Here is a 21,736-nt window from a genome sequence, read left to right as displayed (position 1 = left end):
AGAGAGAGAGAGAGAGAGAGAGAGAGAGAGAGAGAGAGAGAGAGAGAGAGAGAGAGAGGCTAGCTTCCTACCCAACACATGGAATTATCTCCACCAACTAGGTCTAATTGTCTCGTTGACAAGAAGGAGGTGATACCTTAGCAATGTTGCAGGTGCCGCTTCTATTATCCATGTTGCAATTCAAGGAAAAAGGAAAATGCAATAAATCCAGTTATACGGCAGGGTGGCTTTGGATAGATCTCAAGAGTGGGTACTATTGTCGTTTAGTGTGATGGGCCCGTGCGAGAACAAAACCACCTTTATACATGGCATTAGTCAATGGAGAGATTTATCGAGCGACAAGTTTGCCCATCCAAAAACAATACCTTAACTATGAGTAGAACACAATAGTATGCACTTGTAAGTACTTAGCTTGGTGCTTAAAGCTTCATATTAACATGAAAGGTTAGTAATTCGATCCCAAGTTATTACAATGTTGAAGTCTTTGCCAATCAAGTTTTGGTGTTAAAATTTAAGAGTCATGAACTATTAATTTTTAAAAAATAAAACACTTATTTTATCGACATGGTTAAGTTTTGAAGTTATCAGACTTGCATTTGCTATAGATGTATACTAAATGTATTTTTCTCATTATTATGTTTAAAATATTTATTAAATGACAAAACTAAGATCGACAAGAGAAGGTTTAAAAATTAGAGTTATTTTGAAAATTCGGATGCACTCTAGAGTTTGGAACCCCTTACTATTCCTTCAAATATAGTTTCAAGCCACCAAAATGTTTTGAATCACTACCGTTGGCTTTATGTCTTTACTTTAATTTTTGTGAGCTGGGAACTCCAACACACCGTAGTGGGCTGCCAACATGCCGCCGCCGCAGAACAACGCTTGCGATGAGAGAACTGGAAAGATTGGAAGAAATACATAAGGGCACCTAGAGGAAAGGCCAAGGTCCCACCGTCTTCTACTCACAGGTTTGTACGAAACTCTAAAAGCGCAGCCATAGAGCATCAGTGTTCATTTTTGAAAGTCCCCTAGGTTTTTTCCATTGAAGGGCTCATGAACAAGTGCCTTTCTTGTGGAAGGGCTTTTTCAAAATTTTGACCTTCGATAGACATGTATTCTAAAATTCGCATTTCTAGCTAATAGAATAGTATTTGAGAAAAAAAAATAACTGTAACATTTATATAAGCCATTTGTTTGGTTTTTCATGTCCATTAATTTACCAAAATCTAATATCGGTATGATATGATGATAGAATATTCAAAACTTAGTATAACATATATGATATGAGTACTTACTTAAGAATTAAAAAATGTATAATGCCAACACCAAAAATAAAATTGCAATGCCATGTTTAGGTTGAAGCTCAATCAATTGAGATAGTCTAGAAAGGCAACAAGATAGTTCTACAATCATCCATAGTCTCGAATGAAATAGCAATACAATCAAAGTACACCATTACTTAAACTCTCTTATATCAACTATGTTGCCACCACATTAACATTGTGATGAGCTTTTAATCCATCCCATGTAGCATAGATGGCATCCCAATCAACATCTGTCGGGTCCTTAGCACCATTGTATGAAAGGAACATGAGTTGATTCAAGCTCTCGAGTGACAATCTATTGCGATCATTGGACTTGATATGATTCATTTTGGAAAAACCTCTCTCACAATCAACCGTGCTTGCAACAATGACCAAGCATGCACGCCATAACTTTTTCATCTCCGCAAAGACTTGCTCAAACTCAATATCATGCCCACACAATTGCCAAGCAGCATGCATACTTTGCCCTGGACATGTTCTTTTTAACTTCACCATGAAGTCTCCATACTCAAGCTTGCATGCATCAACATCAACAAGTGTCCCAAACTTTTCTAATAAGGCATCTATCCATATTGCACCCATTGTAAAGCATCCACGAACATCATGTGGATAATCCTTTGGACTAAATATCTTTGCAGCCTCAAACAACTTTATATCAGTAAACCTTGCATATAGTGCAAATATAACCTTCTGTACAAATTGCTTGCCAATTTGAATGCAGCTATCCCAAGTCACCAATTGCACACAATTATCCTTAGGTCCCAATTGGTTGTTATGAAGACGGTGCCTTTCCATAGCTCCTACATTGTTGATTGAAAAGTACGCATATCCATCTTTGACCTCCTGATAAAACTTTGTGAGATATTGTGTCCCATGACCAAAGTCCCCCAATAAGAAGCGTGCCTCAAGGATATCTATAGTAACCATAAGCTCAGTTCCTATAGAAGTAATGTCGACTTGCTCAACTTGGAATTTTTTGTTCAAAAGATTTAAATAGTGTAGCACATCAGCTAACAAATGAAGGAAAAATTGAATTTTAAATGAGGTGAAAAGTGTATATAACTCTACACTTTCCCTCATCCATATGCGCAATAGAATCGGCATAAGTATTACAAGCCTTTTCACCACTTGTCCTCTAGAGAGCCAGCGAATCTCATGCACCTTCAAAAGCTCATGAACTGGTAGCTCAAATTCAGCAGCTAAATCTTTCAATTCTGCATTCCTCTTATAAGAACTATTGAACCATTTGTAAGACTTTCGAGCTGCTGCTTCTACTACCTCAAAGATAGGTAATGTAGATAATGCATCCTTAGAAGCCAATGCATCTCTATGTGCTATACAATGGACCCCAACTAAGTGTGGTACCTCTCGAGAAAATCGGGTAACTAGGCCATTTTCTTGCCCAACCATTACACTACATCCATCAGTCGAAAATCCAACAAGCTTTGACTTTGGTAAACCAAAGCTTTGTAAGAACTCTGAAAGGCCATCATACAATCCTTGTGCTGTTCCATTTTGTGTCTTTAACAATGCAACAAATCTATTGCATACATGTCCATTTCCCTTATCACATAAATATGTGATACATATGATCATGTGGTGATCATTAGACACATCTGTGCTTTCATCCACCATTAGTGAATAAAAAGGGCTTTCACTAATCTCTGCCTTTACCTTTTCATGCAAGTATTTGCAGCATGCCTCCAAAAACATATGAGCTGAACTTGAAGAAAGATATGATGCATAGCTTGCTTGACTAGGAACATATGGTGCCCCAAAAAACACTAATTCTTCAACATTCTTCTGAAAGTCAGAAAGTGGTTTATTCCTAATAGCAATGAAGTACATGACTTGGAGTAGCACCTTGATCCGTGCAACCCTTTTATCCACCTCTGCTTGATCCATGATCTGCATATGTGTATCAAGGGGTAAAGTTGTTCTTTGCTCTTTCTCTGCCCATAAGAACTTTGCTTTCAAATGTTCTTTAGATTTTTCATGCACCTCCAATGATGGTCGTTGAAGAACTGTGCTACCAACATTACCAAAAACATTGCTCATCTTAAAATGCGTGCACATCTTACATCGGATTCTTTGTTTTCCATCTGCATCATGTATGGTATAACTCCATGGAAAGTATACTTTCCAATGTTCTTGATACATACGCTGGCCCTTTACTTTTTTTGCAATGGATCCTTCATAGTCCAAAACTGCATCCACATGTGTCTCATATTGTTCTCTGATTTCCTATATATTTTGCATCACATTGACATTTTGTTCCATCATGCCATTGTCATCTTCCTCATCTTCTAACCTCACATTGAGGTCCACACTCACATTCCTTGTCGGATGGGTACATGTGTAAGAGCTTGCATGTGGAACATCAATGTCCGCACTACTAGTAGACACATCATCTCCTGACTTTCTCTTTCTCATAAAAGCCATTGAGAGGCTTAATTGTTGAGAATCCTTTTTGGGACGACCAATTCTTGTTGAAAAGGCCATAATCCCAAATGTAGCTAATGGCTGTCAACAACAATAATATCATGAGCTTAAACATCCAACAATATGTATAAAAACTTTCCACTCTCTCTAACAATCCTAGAAAGTGATCTACAGCTCCTTAGTTCTAAGGACTTAGAAACTTTCCACATCCATATGGACCATGGCGCACTTAACCAATCTAGTATCCATTCTAGCCATAACCTTGAAATACATGCCTTATTTTTCAACTAGCTTTAATCAAGACTACCTTAACCTTGTTTAAATATTTAACCTTGAATGAATTTGTTGAAGTTTGATGACTCACCAGCAGTGAATTCTAAATGTCTTGGAAGATAGTAAACTTTCACCCTGGATCTACAATGGCTTAAGTCTGCACTCTTCAACTTCTCCAACAAACTTCAAGGATGCTCCATTGAACCTTTTCAAACCACATCAAATCCATAGACATTAGTTAATAAGGACAATTAACAATGTTATATTTCTCCATGAATTCATATAAGCATTGTCTAATAGCTAGTAGCTACTCAAATGTAACAATAGTCTATTACAATTTACATGACTAAAATATCTACGTTGCAAAAGCCCGGCGCCCGCAGCGGCCACTGGCCAACCCCATTGCCCAATGGCCACAGGCCAACCCCATTGCCCAATGTCCAATGCCCGCTGCCTGCCCATGGGTGACCCCGCCGCTGGCCAGTGGCACCTAGTGCCCACGCGCCACTGTCCAGACGCGTCATGCCACAGTGCTCCAGCCTCCATAGTGCACACCAGCTACCCAGATGAGTAGTGGGCATTGGCCCCTTGGCCGTGGCTTGCAGCCTGCAGGTTCACGAGTCTCCGCTCAGTTGACACTGGAAGGGCAGGAATTGAAAATGCTGGCCTTGAAAGTCCAATGCACTGCCCTGATCGCCGGACAGGAGGAAGCGCTCAGGAAGGAACTATAGACGAGGTTCTCGAGCTGCCAGGGAGTCGATGTGGGAGGTGAGGTCGAGGCAGGTGCTGGCGGAGGATTGGATTTTGGAGATGGCGTGGTTGATCTCCTGGTCTAGGACGGGCTGGAAGGAGAGGAGGCGCTCGGGGTTGAAGAGGTGGAGGTTGGCAAAGCGACGGAGATCCTGCCAGGCGGGGCCGAGGTCAGCCATGAAGAGGGTGTCCTGGACCCTGGTGCTGATTCCTGAAGCACCACCCTGGCCAAGGACGGGCTGGCACTGCTGATTACCACCGTGTTGACGTACCCCAGGCGGCGCAGGTGCAGCATCGGGATTCGGCCCATAGGTGCAGTATCATTGGCCATATTGGCCATGGTCTTGGCGGTAATCCCCTCCAGGCTCCATCGCTTGCTATTCTGTAACACAACGTAGCACAATAGCACCACCAGCCCGCCTGTCACCAAACTACTCAGCACTTCGATTCGCACAACCTCCATGTCGCCGATTCTCATCCACGCTTCGGGCTACTACGAGCCCTATCACGATTCACAACCTTGTTACCTTTCCCTCAGCGTGCCAGGCTCAGACTTTTAAATATTGCTTAACTAACGCTACACTGCTACTATGCTACAGCCTACCTCAAGGCTCAATGCTCATACGGTGACAATGGACATACCTCAACAGAATACTCGTGAGTCATGACCCGTCTTTCGAGCGCTTGAAGCCTGAAGGCACGAGCTTGGACTCTTGGAAGTTGGAGCCTCACGATGCAGTCTGGACTCTGCAGTCTGTAGGTACTAGGTAGTAAGGTACGACTCACGATGTGAGTCGACTCACGATGTGAGTCGGGAGTCGGGACTCGGAGGTCGCTGTCAATATTTCAACCAGTTTTTAGGTTTAGAATTTAGGGTTTTTAGTCTTAGCAAGCTAGCTCTAAGCTAATAGCACCTCGCGGGCGGCCGGCCACAAGGACTCAGGAGGTATACCGTATACCTTACACATATATAAATATATAAATATATTAATTTTTAAAATAAAAAACTGCCCTTCTATAGCAACGCTTGTAAAATCATGCCCTTTTCTAGGAAGGGCAAATTTTTTTCCTTGCCCTTCGATAACAAGGTTTTAAAAATATTTACCTTCTCTCGAAGGTCAAAATGCTTCTAGAAGGGCTCTGCAACCCTCAAAAAAAAACCCTGTCTAAGAGCATAGACTGGTCCATGTTCACGTTGTGACCTCCGAAGATGCAAAGGAAGAAAATCGAGCGATGGCAGCCAAACGTCTCAAAATTCCATTGAGTGGCCAAAGAAAATATTAGGGGGCGTGATTTACAGTAGCGGTCCTTGAAGAAAGGCATGAGGTTGTGCAAACAATTGGAGGACATGGGATATGGTGCACAGATAGTCGAAGGAGTGCCGTGAAGGCGGCAGGAGCGTGAAGGCTTAGGAGAGAGGGGAGCGTCAACAGCACAACGAGCAGGCTGGGGGGGGCAAGAGGGGTGGTTTCACTAGAAAAACCATTTACTGCGGCGGTAGGTCCGTTGGTCTTGTGCATTGAACCCCCTTTCGTCTTGTGCGTTCAACCCCTTTTTTTTGTAACTGTGGTAGGTCCGTCTGCAGTCCGCGTTTCTGCTACAGTGGTAGCTCGTATCCGTTTTATATGAGTTTGGGACTGATGCCCATTCCAGCTCACTGTTTTGTGTTCACTGTCTCTCTCTCTCCTCCATTTCAAACATATGATGCCATGAGAAACACATATACACCCACAGCACGAGCAGAGGAGAACCTCCATCAGTGAGATTTTGACTGCAATGCGTGATCAGACCGCTCTCTCAAACATGTCCTGCCAGATTTCTCTAGAAGTTTCTCAGTAGGAACGGAAGAGGCAGGAGCTGTCATACAATCAAATTTGTCATAAACAACAGGATCCAGCTGGTCTGTTTTCTGTAAAACGTTGAGAGTATTTAAATTCGTCTCAGAGGCATTCTGATTGTCTGCGTTCGTTTAGAAGCTGGATCCTGTTTTCAAAGCAACAGAATAATCCTTTTTAATTGCCTGATTGACCTGCTTCCACTATTCTTCTTTTTCTTTGGTTTGTTTAATTCTGATTTTGTGTACGTTCAAAGTTTCTTGTTTTTTGTTTGTTTATTGGTTTTTGGTTTCGGTTTTTGTAATGCCGGGACGGTTCGACCAGGACTGAATATGGTCCCTTCTCTTTTAGAGGATTTTCAGAAATTACTTTGAAGGAGAAGCTTATCATGGATTGCACCATGGACTTTGAAGCAGTGGTGCTTGCTGGTGGAATATCAAAACGATTCTTTCCCCTTGTGAGCAAGGTAACTGACTCTGCTTTTCCCCCTTTTTAGGAGTGAATTTTTGTTTTGTTTACTGTTCCTTATCTTTGTCAATTTGACAATGTTGATAGTTGTGAATTATTGCCTGCTTATGTAATCGTAAGATTCAACAGAGCTAGTATAAGTTCCTATGAGGTTCCTATGCTTTCCTATGTTCTCTCGTGTCATAAGTAAAGAATCATGACAATAAATAGCACGCCATGTGTGTGTCTTGATTATTTGCTGTTTCTGTAGAAAGTGCAAAAGGTTCATCAAGGAGCTTGTAGGCATGTTGATGCCACTTGCAGCATTTTATTGCAAACAAAAAGATTCATCTGATTTTATCCAAGTAGTACAAGATAGCCAGTTTTGTGACATCTTGAGACTATTTAAGTGAAGTTTATATAAAAAAGCTAACAAAAAGTAATTCCATTGTGAAGCTGCATATCTGGGTTGAAAAATAGTTGCTTGTGTCCAATGAACATGGAAAATGTATGTCTCTGCCACTGTCACTATCGGGAAGTGCAGTGCATGTTCTTTCCATCTTCTGTCAGGGTATGGATGATCTTAATCCAGATGGTTGCAAGTATGGGGTCTGTAGGCCTATCTGAGACTTGTATGCTAATGATGCAAAGTGATGATCTGGCTAGTATAGCTGGCTCCTGCTTCACTCTATATAAGATAATCCCTTGTGTCTTCAAGTAGCCCATTTGCTATGAATGAAATGGCAGGCTTGGGCTATTCACTGAAAGAATACACAGCTGCTCTCCAAATCAGAAAATGGCAACACAGGTGCCACACAAAGCTGGAGGGGGCAGCGCATTGCTAAAATGCAGCAGCAGCAAAGAACAATGCAACTGCTTCAAGGTGCAGCATTAGAAAACATATCAAGTCTGGTCCTGAACAAGTTCCAGAAGATGGTGTGAGGGCTGGGATGATCTCCAGGGGCTGGCGATGAGGTGTGCAACAAAGCGTAGGTGGCTGTCTAGAATTTAGCAAATCTCATTGGCGAGGATACCATATTAAAATGGCAAGGAAGAAGGTGTAAGAAAATGGAATGGAAAACACCGAAACACAAGAGTGTATGAAAACATGGAGAACACAATTTGTAGAATGCTGAATGCTAAGGAATGAGTATGAAGATAATACAATCAATGGGCCTTGAACCTTAGTGTCTCTAGGACTGTGTGAAACATCCACCAAGGATCCAACCTGCACATGGGGCAACACAAGCTATATTGATTAATATAAGGTGACTGGACATCTGATTCACATCCCAGCCATAGAGCCAAACGAGCTCTTCCCTAGAGCGTGGTAACTAGCAGCACTCTGGGACGCGACCACGTCCCAAGGACTAGCATCCCATACCACCAGTCTGCACCATCTCTGTGTATAGATGCATCTGCTTACGGGCCAAGATTCCAACAATGGTGATCACACAATGATATGCACAATAGGGTTCGGAGTCCTATAAATAGGATTCGTCTGCCCTAACCCCAAAGTGCCCTTAGTGCATTCGCGCTAAGTTACTTCATGACCACTGTGACCAATGCTACTAGTGCCCATCTAGGCGTCCAAGGATGTAGCACTTCCCCCCTTATGAATGATTGCTGTCCTCAGCAATATTCTCAAGAATGAAGTGGGAAAAATGATGTTAGAGATTCGGTCACCTCTAGGATGGGCATAAGCATGTACAGGGAAGATTAGGGCAGTTTATGTAGTTGCATCGTGTTTAGGCAGTAGTTTAGCAGTCGCCCTAGCAGTTTGGACAGGATTCCGGGCAGGCTGGATAGGATGGACAGATTTTCCATGTGGCAGGTTGCATTTTTCACAGCAGTTTTTTTGATTATTTTATCATTTTAGTCTAGTCACCCTATTTAATGCAGCAGCCAAAATTGACCGATTTGATCATATTAGTTTATTATTTCTTTCCTATTTAGGCAGGCCTGCCCTCCGGTCACAATCACTTTAGTTTGCAGGTTGAAAGAGATCTCTGGTTGGTTATACGCACGCAACCCATTTACATATTTGCTTTCAGTATTCATATTTCATTCTCTGTAGTCTTCGGCTTTCCACTGTCTCTCTCTCTCTCTCTCTCTATGCATGCTCACTTCCCTCTTTGAGTCCAGTCATTCGCTTCCACATTCACTGCACTCTAACAAGGTATCCAAGCAGTTTTGAAGGGCTAATTGATCGTGGGCAGAGTTAAAGAGCAGATTTTAGTGCGATACCAAAGTTGTGTTTTTAGTGTTCGAGGGAGAGTGGGAGGGCTTGCATCAACACAAGGCTGAAATGAGTGGAGCTGTGTGGAGAAGTTTATTTGCTGTTTTTGTGTAGTATTTGTGGACCTAGAAGGAGGAAAGGCTGCATTTTCAGTCTTTCATAGCAGATTTCAAATTTTAATTACCTACAATGGTTATAGAAGGTTTGGGACAAGTGGAGGAAGCCCTAGGAGGTTGCCTTTCGAAGTCAAAGGGGGACTACCCATTGACTTGTGCAGGTTATTTAGGCGGCCATGTCTTTAGAAATTGACATGAAGTTTTAGCCTATCATGGATCATTAGGTCTTGGTGCTACCGGCTCTTACATAGGATCAAAAGCTAGATGGATAGAACTACTACATTTGGTGGGTGGTGATGCTTGTCATCATGGAGTCTTATGATTTGGTAGAGCTTGTGATTGAGGCCATTGACCGTCCGACGACCAATGATCCTTCCAAACTTTCTTCGGTAGAGAAAGCGTAGTTGGTGAAGGTATAGGCCTACTGTGATAAGTTGAATGCCCACATTTACTCATTCTTATTTCTCTCTTGCACACTAGCTGCCATTACCCACATCGAGCATATGACCAATGCTCATGAGATATAACTGGAGTTAGATTAGCTTATTACAAGACGACTCTCATGAAGTGGGTATCTTTGGAGGTGCACATATAAACTTTGAACCAAAACAGGTTCGCTTCCATGTGTGAGCATGTGAACAAGCTTAACGAGTTACATATGCAGATTTAGAATGTAGGCAAGGCCATTCCCTTTGAAGACATGGTGATTACTTTGTTGTCGTAGTTGCCCCCTAGATTTAGTGTATTCTATTCCGCCTTGATTGCTTCAAGGTGGACAAAGACCCTTAAGTGGGAGGAGCTGGTTTCTATGGTCTTGGACTAAGATAAGCAAGTAAATGGTACAAATTCTCAGAAATCTGAGGCTCTTACAGGTCAAAGCTCCCCAAAATAAGGGAAAGCAAAAGCAAACAAAGGAAGACAACAAGGAGGAGGACAAGGAGTCCACTTGCCACATTTGTGGTAAAATAGGTCATTGAAAGCAAGATTGTCCTAATAAGGATAAGAAGGATACCAAGAAAAAGGAGAAGAAGACTACCTGTGATGGGGGTGTGAAATTTTGATGCTTTGCTTATGCTTTGTTTGGCATTTGATCAAGTTAATAATCAAATGTGCAAATGTGAGGTGTATATGTGATGTGCAAGCAAGTTATTTTACGACATTGGGCCAAGGACCACAAGATATCAGTTAGTGCAAAAGTTATATTAAGTAATATTTGATAGATACTAGGTGGTGCCTGGTGTCTGTTTGGACCTAAAGCAATTATTTGATCAATAAGTATTAGTGGTGACACTAGGAGCTAGGCATTTATTAATTAATCAATGCGTGTTCAATGGTTAAATAATGCGTAGGTTCACTTGGGGGTCAAAATGGCCTAGCCAATTAAATCATGGATGGACACACCCTATTTTATGAGCAAGGTCAAAGGGTTGAATTAATTTTTAGAAATAATTAATTCTAAAAGCCTTAATTAAAGGGTTGAAATATGGATTAGGAAGGTCACCACTTGGCAAAACTTACCGATGCAAGTGGGAAGAAGGTTGTGGGAGGCTGAAGAACGGTCATTTCAGCTTGGCGGAGGTTGAGAGAGAGAGAGGGAGGGGAGGTTGTATTAGCAGGTGCGAGCAGCTGTAGGGTGATTCCAGCTAGCAGGAGGCTGCCCAAGGGCAAGGGATAGCTCCAGGAGGGTGCCTAGCAGTAAGCAACAGCCTTTGAGCTAGTGACAGTAGTTTGGGGATTCTTGGTAGTAGGCGACACCAGCTGGGTAGGCTATGATCATACGAGGAACTGATTTGATCAGTTTTTTGTGATGGAATGGAACTTTGAAATTTCTCTCTCTACAGCATTCTCGCTCATTCTCCAGTCTATCCTTAACATATCTCAACAATTCTTAGCCATTGGTAGGAGAATTTGGCCAAATTTGGTGGATAATAGAGTGATTTGCTATGAGGACATGTATTTGTGAAACCTCACTTAATATGTGGATTAATTTTTAATCACATGATTAGGTAAATGTTGCACATGTGAGGTGCAATTGGGGTTAGAGTAAATTTACGAGCCCGGGATCCGAGAAAATCATGGGATGTTAAAGGCAAAAGTTGTTATAAGTTATGTCACACATGTACTTGGTGGTATTTGGTGCTAGTTGTTGGCCTAGGTCATTCATTTGGCCATAAGTGTGAGTTGGTGACACTAGAGAAGTGGCGTTTAATAGTAGGCAATGCCAATTTGATGGTTAAAGATGGCGCAGAGACACTCATGTTTTGTAATAAATGTTACTGCTATAACTAAGTTATAATTAGGGAATTACCACACATCCACGAAAGGAAGGCTGGTTACATGATTACTGCTGTAAAGCCTAGTCTACAATAGTAATTGGGTTTTAGCAACCACCTTGGGACTCGTGCCAAAGATTGAAGGCTTAGTACATTGAAATCAAGAGCTAGAATTCAAGTAACTGGTAGGCATTTTAGAAAACCAGCCAATCCCAATCAGATTTGGGACTACATTTGACCCACCAATGGTTAATTGAAGGTTAAACCCTGGGTGAATTAAGGGGTAAACTGACAAGAAGGCTATGGTTATTTGTGACAAGAGATGTTTGGATTAGCAAAGGAGGTTGAAGAATCTTAGTGCACTCGATCCATTTGCAATTCAAGTCCAAGAAATACAATAAGGGGCGATAGGTTTTGGTGCCAATAGGGTGTTGAACGTCCAAGCTTAAGTAGTAAAATTTGCATTTCAGTTTATGTAAATGTATTTGCTTGTTGTAATTAGAGTTAAATCATGCCACTATCACCCTTTCCCTAAAGGAAGGTTGGTTTCACTACCAAAGTGAAACTAGCCTTGCTTCTTCAGAAGGGTGGTAATGACTTGATTAACACTTAATTACAGCAAGAAGCAAATTCACATAAAATGAAATACATACTTTACAACTTAATCTTAGACAATTGACACCCGATTGGCCCCAAAACTTGGTACCCCTTGCGGTATTTCTTTAACTTGTATTTTAAATGGATGGAGTACAAGTGAGATTCTTCAAGCTCCTCCACTTATCCAAGTGTCTCTTGCTGTCACAAATAACTAACAAGCCTTCAAATCAATTTGTCCCTCGATTTGCTAGCGGATTGGCCTTTATTGGTGATCCTTGGAAAATAAAGTAGCCCAACATTCAATGCTGGTTGGTTGCTGGCTGGCCTCTTGAATCCTCTTGAAATACATTGATTTCAACTCTAGAAATTCGAGTCCAAAGCCTTCAAATTTGGGCATGCTTCTCTAGGTGACAGTATCGATTTACCAAAATCTCCACCTTGAATGACTAGTTGCCATAAAACTTGGAGTACAGCTAAAAAATGATTGGTGAAAGAGAAAAATGTTGTAGAGAAAAAATTCAAAGATTTGTTGCGAGAATTTGGTGAAATTGAGCTACTGATCCAGTTTTCCAGTCTCAAATGGACCACCATTTTCAAAAAGAAAGATTGGTTTCACAACACCTCTTTCCAACAATCCCAAAATGCAAAACCGAGATTTCCTTCTCCCTTCAGTCCCAATTCAGCTTTTCCCAACTTGCATGGGTAAGTTTTGCCAAGTGGTAGTCATCTACATTGAATTTTCAATATTATCTAGCCCATTAAATTAATTTATAGTATATATATACTAAAAAATAATTTAATATTTATATTTGTGTCTAAAAATATAATCTAACTAGCCAATAATAAATTTGCTATATCAAAAATTTTCCCAAGTATCTCGGAGCACTTATTAGCCTTAGACTGACATTGATTAATTGATTGATGCCAAGTCTCTACTGTCACCACGGACACTTATGGCTAATTAAAGTGTTCTAGGTCAATATTTGACACCAAAACCACCTAGAACCTAGCAAACCTAACTTGTTACAATGTTTGCCTATGGCATTGGCTGATGTTTTGGGGTCCTTGACTTGCTATTGTGAAATAACTTGCTTGCACATCACGTGCATTTCACATTAAACAATTGTACATTTGATTATTAAATTAATCAAATAGTAATCAAAGCATTCAAATTTCACGTCCTTGGGATAGACCTCCCTCTTGAAATCCTTGCAATCATCCTCTATTGCACTACAATGTGGCAAATCAAAGTATACTACATTGAACAGTGGAGAGCTAGTGCAAAAAGGAAAATTGGAGTAGCATAAGACAAGTGTCCAGCCACATGTTATGAGGTGTAACAAGTGGGAGAATACTTGGGAGCTTGTTAGACAAGTGTCTTGACACTTGTCTATTCTCTATGGCTTTTCTTTTTGGGTAGAGTACTGTCAAGAATAGAAACAATCAAATTCAGTAAGCAGTGCTTGAACATAAAATTTACTATTTTTAAAATGTTATCTCTATTGTTTAGGACTAGCATTTTTAGACTAATCCGAGGCTTCTAAAAATTTTGGATCCCTTAAAATTGAGGGATACTCCAATATGGGTGTCAGGTGAAAGCTCTTTACTAGTACATTACAAAAACAATGTTGAAATCTTCATAGGAGTTTCTATGCAAAGATATATGCATTTTAAGCTTTCAGTCTACACATGCACATTGCACAAACATTTCACGATCATGCCATTTTGCTGATTGTAGTTGTTTGTTTTGGCAGATTTAGCCCACATTCCAAGGCATTAATCTTTTTTGTGTGTGAGCTTGACCCTAATATACTTGAGTTCCGATCACAGGCACCCAATCAAGTCATATAGGTGAAAGTGTGCACTATCGTTTCTTTAACCCATTGTGTGTGTAATGCATTTGAAGACTTGTTTGTTGAGTTGTTTTGCCTATTGAGTTCTTCCATCAACAAAGTACTCTCCACATTAGAGTATAACAGATGAACATTCGAATTACTCAAAGCTCTCCTGAAAGTATCCCAACTTCCAGGTAGGGTGCATAGCAAGAAGGTAGCTTTGAACTCTTCATCAATATGAAAATCCAAAGCAATCAGTTGACTGAAAATTAAGTTAAACTCATGCAAGTGTACAGACATGGCTGTATCCTCTTTCATGCGAAAGTCCATGAGTTTTTTCAGCCAATAAACCTTACTAGCTGCACTTTTCTGAGCATACAATTCTTCAAGCCTTTGCCACATTGCATATGCTGAATTCAGCTTCTCAATGTTGAAGAGCAAGTTGTTTGACACAGAGCTCAATGGTAGAGCGAGCAAGTTCGTTCAAGTCATCCCACTCGTCTTGTTCCATGTCTGTTGGTTTGATTCCCTTTGTTTTGATGGGCTTTACATGTTTTTTCTGCATCAAGATATTGTAGCATTGTTTTTGCCAGATGGCAAAATTATGGGCACCCTCAAGCTTCTTAATGTGCAAAAGATTACTGCTGTCACTGTTTCCAGCCATAATTTGCAGCCCCAATTTGACTAACCAGTCACCAAAGGTAAGTCCAAATATGACAAGTGACCACAATGCACAAGAGTACCAACCAACAATGAAAATCCCAAGATTGCAGAGATTTTCAGATCTGCAAATGAATTTTCAGAATTTAAAAAAAAGTCGTTTGCTGCACTCCTCAAGCAATTTCTGACACAATTAGAGACGAAGCCACCAGTTACATGTGAAATCCCCAAATTTTCACTACAATTTCTGCTCCAAGGGCATTCCTGAGTACAAATTTGACAATTTGGGTTAAAAGCCCCAAATTTTCAGAAGATAATCTGTTCGAATTGCATCACAAGTACCCAAAATCATAGAGTAGGCAATTCTTGCACAAATTGATGAAATTCTGCAAAACCCCCAAAATTTTTGGGTTCAATGTGCATAAATTTCATTGAAATTGAAGAAATTTCACAGAAATGTGAAAAAACCCCAAAATTTCACGGGCAATTGTGCACTGATTTTGCAATTTCTAAGTCAGATTTTTCACTTTTGTATTAAAATCCCCAAGTCGGGGAAAAGCCCCAAACTTTCAGGAGCAATTGTGCAAGGATTTATATTTTGTGCTTGTACGCGCGAACGTCCGGTAGGAAAAGGAAAGGAAACCTCCTTTTTTTCTTTTAAATTTTAGAGAAAAAAAATGTTGACCGTCAGGTTTGTAACGACCCGCTTGGTCACGGCCCTCACGTGTGACTTGTCGGATGCCCCCTGAAGCCCGTCCCGTCTGGTTGCACGGTGTGGCCCGCAGCCTTCACCAGTCGTGCTCCGTTTCTCGTGCTGTTTCGTGTCGCCTGCGTCTGGTCGCTTTGCCTGTAGCCTGGGCGCCTGCGATTGCAGCTTGGTCACTTGCGACTGTTTCCTACGGCCTACGACCTGCTGACTACTGTCGAACCTGCTCCGTGGTTTGTGGCTTGTCACCCTTGCCGTCTCTTCTGCACGTATCAGACACTGACAATTGATGCTTGAAGTTCCTGCTCGCCTGTCACAAGCTTTGTGAAACGTGCACAACCTATGTGCTTTGATACCAGTTTGTAGACAACGAGTCTGAGCTGAGAGTGCAGATGAGAAGAGTTGAGAGCAGTAGAGAGTGAGAGAGTGAGCACGACACTTGATGTTCGGTACAATGACTTGTGTACCACATTTTAGGTTTTGAATATATATAAAGTACAAAGTGTAAGGGTGCGTTCACACCCGAACATAATATAAGGCACGGTGACCCTTTATTTCCAATAGATGATGCATTGAATCATAATATGAGAAGAAAAGCTGACACAGTGGAGTTGAAGCTCCGAAGATGATTGTATTGTCTTGTATGAATCGGGTGGCAACACTTGTGGGGAATCTACACTGTGAAGAGAGAGACACGTAGTCCTCTGGGCAGTGGGCTATTGAAGTAATCACTGGAAGGTGAAGGATAGTTCTTGAGGGAGTGAACCTAGTCCTTTGATGCCGTTGGTGATGAGGAAGATGATCACCAACTATCGAGGGAGCGAACCATAATCCTCAAATGCCGGGGAGATGGTTTGGGCAGCAAAATGCAAATTCCAGAGTGTGTTAGAGTTGTCAAATGCAGGGGAAGCAACCCAAATGTTGACCTTAGATGGTGTATGATGACGTTGGATGTGTAGGAAACCCCCAGGCTGCAAAATGCAAATACCTAGGGCTGGATGAGTTGACGTCAAGGGAGAAATGATTATCACAAGGTGGAGGAAGTTGATGTCAAGTGATGAGAGTTGATGCCAGGCTGAGGAAAGGGCTCTAGATGCAAAATGCAGATCACAAGAAGACACCAAGCTGATGGAAGCTGATGGCTATTGGGGAAGAGCCTCTAGAGGTGCAAAATGCAAACAAGAACCTATTGCTAGGTGTGGGGGAGAAGAATGATTGAAGTGGGGTGGTGGTGGTGAAGAATGAATGAAGTGGTAGCCTATTTATAGGCATAGGCTATCTAGGGTGGCGCCCCACTGCGTAGGCTCTCACTGAAAAAGTGACTAGAATGTCGATGCCAATCCTTTTTGGGGTTATCAGTGTGAAACCCTAAATAACTTGTGTAAATCGAAGAAGTGGTTTCTCAACATCTCCTCTCATGCCCAAAAAGGGATGAAGAAAGAGGAGCGAAGAGAGTTATGAAGAAGAGGTAGAGGAGCTCGGAGTTCCAATTTTCCACATGAAAGGTAACCTCTAGCAAGGAATAGTAGACAGGATGAATTGTATAACCTTACTCCACCTTGCGAAAGAAGCCACTTGCTTTGCAACTCCATGTTGGAAGAAAGTCGAAGGTCGTGTCACCAATTCGCAGTTGAACCTCCAAGCCCCGATCTAGGTGGTCTTTGAAGATCTTGGGTATCAATAGGAGAAATGACTGCTTGAAGACAGCCATTCCCAAAGAGTAAACAGTGGGTGGTGAAGAACCTTATGAATGAGGAAATGAGGTTTTCCCTTTGAGGATGGAGAGGCAGGGCCCCCACTGAAGCCAAAGAAGTTGGAGCCCCCTCTGTGGGCAAAGAGTATATTCCCCTCTGAATCCTCCTTTGTGTGAGAGAGGGAATCTAAAATCTTGTATATCACAGACTTGAAATAATGTGATGATGAAGGAAGTGCTGCTGGTTGTGTTGAAGAAGGTATATGGGGTGTCGAAGATGTCGAAGAACTCTCAGAGATAGCCTCTTGAACCTGAGTAGTCGAGGGTGGGGAAAGGTGAGGCTCGTGTTGAGCGAGGGGTGGTGGGCAATAGTAGGTCTCTCTCAATGGAGTGGATTGTGGAGTCCAGGTAATGGAAGGTGTCAAACAACCACTGTCTCTTGAAGGAGCGAACTGTCAAGGGGCCGTTATCCAACAATCACTTTCTCTCGGGGCAGTGGATTGCAGAACCACAAGTTGTCGAGGTGGAATTCTTGAAGCCCTAGAAAAAGTAGAAGCAACCTTCGTACCCCGTTGCAGTGGTTGCAAGGAATCCTGGAGCCTGATGATCCTTCTCTTAATCGATAGGGCTTAGTGCAAATCGGATGTGTCTTATTGCCTCGAGCATAAAAAATTGAAAGTCAATTTAGAATGAACTCTATGGCTCAGAAGGGGGAGGTGGAACAACCAGTGCTTGGGGGTAGACGCATATACTTCGGCGGTGTAGGGAGCAAAGATTCATGTCAGCAAGCATCGATGGGAGGTTCGATTATGCCAGAAGAGGAGCAGCCAGTGGTTTGTCCATCTACCTGTGGAAGAGTCATAGCATTGAAGTGGCAACATGTAAAAGGGAGGGTGGGTGGGAGAGGAAGAGAAAGGTGTCTTTGTCCCGCGGTGATGCAACGCAAGGGGAGAAATCAGCAGATAATGCTGAATTCGCAACTTGTCTTTGCTTTCTCTGATGCAAAGGATCTTTGTGGCTCATTGAGTGCCTCTGGCTTTGATACCATGTCCAAAAAAAAAAGACTAAGAGACTAGAGAGACAATAGGGTTTGAGGGGAGAAACACAAAGTGTGCATGGCAAACACTGAGAGAGAAAAGAAACTCAAAAACACTAGAACATGTTGATGATGCATCAAATCATGCTATGAGAAGAAAACAACAGAGTCGAAGCTTAGAAGATGATTGCACTGTCCTATGTGAATCAAACAATAGCACCTATGGGGTATCCGCACAGTAAAGGGAGCTAAACACATTCCTTTGGGTAGTCAGCTATTGAAGTAATCACTGGAAGGCAAAGGACAACTGTTGAGGGAGCGAACCACAGTCCTCAGATGCCCTCAGAGATGAGGAAGATGATCTCTAGCTGTTGAGGGAGTGAATTGCAGTCCTTAGATGCTGGGGAGATGGCAGCAAAACACAAATCCCAAAGTGTGTCAGAGTTATCAAATGCAGGGGAAGTAGCCCAAACGCTGATGCTAGATGTAGTATGATGATATTGGATGTGTAGGAAACCCCCAGGCTGCAAGGCAAATACTTGGGGCTGGATGAGGTGACACTAGGAGAGAAATGATTATTGCCAGGTGGAGAAAGCTAATGCCAGGTGATGAGAGTTGATACCAGGCTGAGGGAAGGCCTCCAGATGCAAAATGCAGGTCATAGGAAGACACCGGGCTGATGGAAGCTGACAGTTGTTGGGGATGAGCTTCCAGAGATACAAAATACAAACAAGAACTTGTTGCCAGATGTGGGGGAGAGGAATGACTGAAGTCGGGTGGTGGTGGTGAAGAATGAATGAAGTGATGGCCTATTTATGGGCACAAGTTGTCTAGGGTAGCACACCACTGCGTGGGCGCTCATTGAAAAAGTGAGTAGAATGTGGACACCGGCCATGCTGATGGAAGTTGACGCTTGATGGGGAAGAGCCTTCGGAATGCAAAATGTAAACAAGAACCTATTGGCGGATGTGGGGGAGAAGAACGATTGAAGTGGGGTGGTGCTGGTGAAGAATGAATGAAGTCACGGCCTATTTACATGCATAAGTTGTCTAGGCTGGTGCACCACTAAGTGGTTGCTCACTAAAAAAGTGACTAGAATGTGGACACCAACCCTTTTTGGGGTTGTTAGTGCAAAACCCTCAATGAAGTGTGTAAACTGAAGAAGTGGTTTCTCAATAGGCAATTGTGGCTGATATATTTCTCTTGAAGAGTACAGCCTCTGATGCTCTGTTTGTTGTTGATGTATCCATTTAGGGCTGGAAAACCGGGTAGTAGGTCAATTTCACCAATTTTTGGTGACAAATCTATGAATTTTATGGCAAAAATTAGGGCTTGGCAACTACCTCGAGAAGGGTGCCAAGATTTGGAGGTTTTGGACTTGAATTTTTAGAGTTGAAATCAATGTATTTCATGAGGATTCAAGAGGCCAGCCAGCTATCATTGAATTTGGGACTAATTTACTTCCGAAGGAGCATGTGTGAAGGCTAATCCCCTAACAAATCAAGGGGCAAATTGATTTGAAGGGTTGCTCATTTATGACAGCAAGAGGCCCTTGGATTAGGGTAGAAGGTTGAAGAATCTCAGTTGTACTCCATCCATTTACAATACAAGTTAAATATATATTGCAAGGGTTGCCAAGTTTTTGGGCCAATTAGGTGTCGATTGTATGAGTTTAAGTGGTAAATTGTGTATTTTATTTTATGTGAATTTGCTTCTTGCTGTAATTAAATGTTAATCAAGTCATTGCTAGCCTTCCCAAGAAGGAAGGATGGTTTCATGTGACCACATATATTACTGTGTATGAGCTGGAATTTCTGGACAGCACGCAGTGCGCCATCCTTCGTAAAGGCAAACCTTTGGATTTTACCAAGAATGCAACCCTCACAAGCATGGAGAGATGGAGTATTCAAAGCAAGTGAAGTATCAATCATGTCACACCTTTGAAGAGTCATGAGATTGCCAAAACTCATGTGCCCATATTTAACATACCATATGATGGAGTAAGTGTATCAATTGAAAATGCAATGTCGGATCTCTTTAGATAATCATTTGGAAGAGAGTGAGCGCTGAAGTGGAAGCAAGAGCTATGGTGGAAGAAGCAAGAACAAGGAGGAGAAAGACACAAGATGTGGGAAGCAGTCACAATGGGTGATCGGCCTTCTTTTTCTTCAAATGTCGCTGAAAGAATAAAGAATGAAGTGACAATGATGGATACCCGCCACCTGCAGTGTGCAGGTGTGCGGGTATGCGGGACTGTTAGTGTAACTAATACATGTGCGGCTAGGCACACGCGCCTTTACTCCCAACATCCTCCCACTTAAAGGCGAATGTGTCCCTAGCGAGGAGAGAATAAAAATAAAAAAGCAACAAAGTATAAATGTACATAAGTATAATAGGATGAGGAAAGACGTCATGTCATCCAACACCCATCAACTTCCTAAGGAAGGCAAAACGCTCCTTTGAGAGACTTTTAGTGAGCAGATCTGCATGATTTTGGTTAGTTGAGATCTTGACAAGCTCAATGGACTTGTCCTCAACGGCCTCTCGTATAAAGTGGTAGCGTATCTCAGTGTGATTGATCTTCATATGGAAGATTGGATTCTTGGCCAACTGAATAGCACTCATAGAATCCGAATGCAGTGTAGGGACCATATCAATAATGCCAAGGTCTGCTACCAGATGGCCTAACCAGAGAGCCTCCTTGCAAGCCTCAGTGGCTGCAACATACTCGGTCTCTATAGTAGATAGGGCCGTGCATTTTCTGCACCTTGGATATCCAAGAAACATCACCTCTAGCAAAATTGAAAACATAGCGAGAGGTGGACTTCTTACGGTCTTCATGTCCTGCATAATTAGAGTCAGTGTACCCCACGACTCTTGTATCTTGGCCACCATAACATATGCACATAACTGTTGTGCCCTTTAGGTACTTCATGATACCCTTGACAGCATTGGGATACCATCTGCCAGGTGTAGCTATATAGCGTGTCATAACTCCCACTGCAAATGCTATACTAGGACGAGTGGCTATCATGGCATACATCAAACTGCCCATTGCGGATGCATAAGGTATCTTGGTCATCTTGGCCTTCTGCTCACCAGGCTGTGGACAATTGGTCTGACTAACCTTTACACGAGAAGGTAAAGGACAGCCAATAGGCTTAACATCCTACAAATGAAACCACTCAAGGACCTTTCGGATGTACTCCTTTTGTGACAAGTAGAGGTAGACATCCGAATGAATGAGAGCCAATGGCTGATCCATGCGTGTCATATCATACTTTTTATGTATATTACATATCAGCTTGCCATATAAACAATGATTACAAGACTCAAAGTACTTATAGTCAAGGGGCGGACGATGGTGTAAACGAGTAAGCATTTTTATTTCTTTCAAGGGCATGGGCCCAAGGCAATGATGCCACAGAGATACATGTGGAACTGCATGCACTGCCCAAACATGGTTAATTGAGTTAGATATAAGCAAGGAATAGAGAGTATTGGAT

At 42.0% G+C, this 21,736-nt stretch overlaps 2 protein-coding genes across 7 annotated transcripts in view; one reads left to right on the top strand and one right to left on the bottom strand.

Moving 5' to 3' along the window:
• Positions 1-1,481: 1,481 nt before the first annotated feature.
• Positions 1,482-4,589, bottom strand: LOC148020505 (uncharacterized). The gene is made up of 3 exons (XM_087699376.1): positions 4,386-4,589; positions 3,663-3,851; positions 1,482-3,572 (listed from the first exon to the last, which is right to left on the bottom strand). The coding sequence occupies exons 1-3, from the start codon at positions 4,587-4,589 to the stop codon at positions 1,482-1,484; spliced, it is 2,484 nt and encodes an 827-aa protein (XP_087555502.1).
• Positions 4,590-5,925: 1,336 nt separating this feature from the next.
• Positions 5,926-21,736, top strand: part of LOC148020504 (transferases/nucleotidyltransferase) — a 56,901-nt gene continuing 41,090 nt past the window's right edge. For 2 of the 6 annotated variants that reach the window (XM_087698264.1, XM_087698269.1), the window contains exons 1-2: positions 5,926-6,290; positions 6,980-7,094. In XM_087698264.1, the coding sequence (XP_087554390.1) occupies positions 7,017-7,094 (78 nt within the window). In that variant the 5' untranslated portion in view covers positions 5,926-6,290; positions 6,980-7,016. Of the gene's footprint in view, positions 6,295-6,399; positions 6,694-6,979; positions 7,095-21,736 lie in introns of those variants that run through there. The other 4 variants (XM_087698266.1, XM_087698268.1, XM_087698267.1 and 1 more) reach the window with 4 other exon arrangements.

This window comes from Lygodium microphyllum, chromosome 18, assembly GCF_053477565.2.
Source record: "Lygodium microphyllum isolate KBCC chromosome 18, Lygodium_microphyllum_v1.1.10, whole genome shotgun sequence".
Classification (NCBI taxonomy): domain Eukaryota; kingdom Viridiplantae; phylum Streptophyta; class Polypodiopsida; order Schizaeales; family Lygodiaceae; genus Lygodium; species Lygodium microphyllum.
This window is presented reverse-complemented; position numbering and strand designations above follow the sequence as displayed.

Coding starts and splice junctions, on each gene's coding strand:
- LOC148020505 (XM_087699376.1), bottom strand. CDS start 4,589: ATGGAGGCTGGAGCACTGTGGCATGACGCGTCTGGACAGTGGCGCGTG. Junction 3,852..4,385: donor AACGTAGATATTTTAGTCAT/GTAAATTGTAAT, acceptor TGTTGTTGACAG/CCATTAGCTACATTTGGGAT. Junction 3,573..3,662: donor GTACCCATCCGACAAGGAAT/GTGAGTGTGGAC, acceptor CAAAATATATAG/GAAATCAGAGAACAATATGA.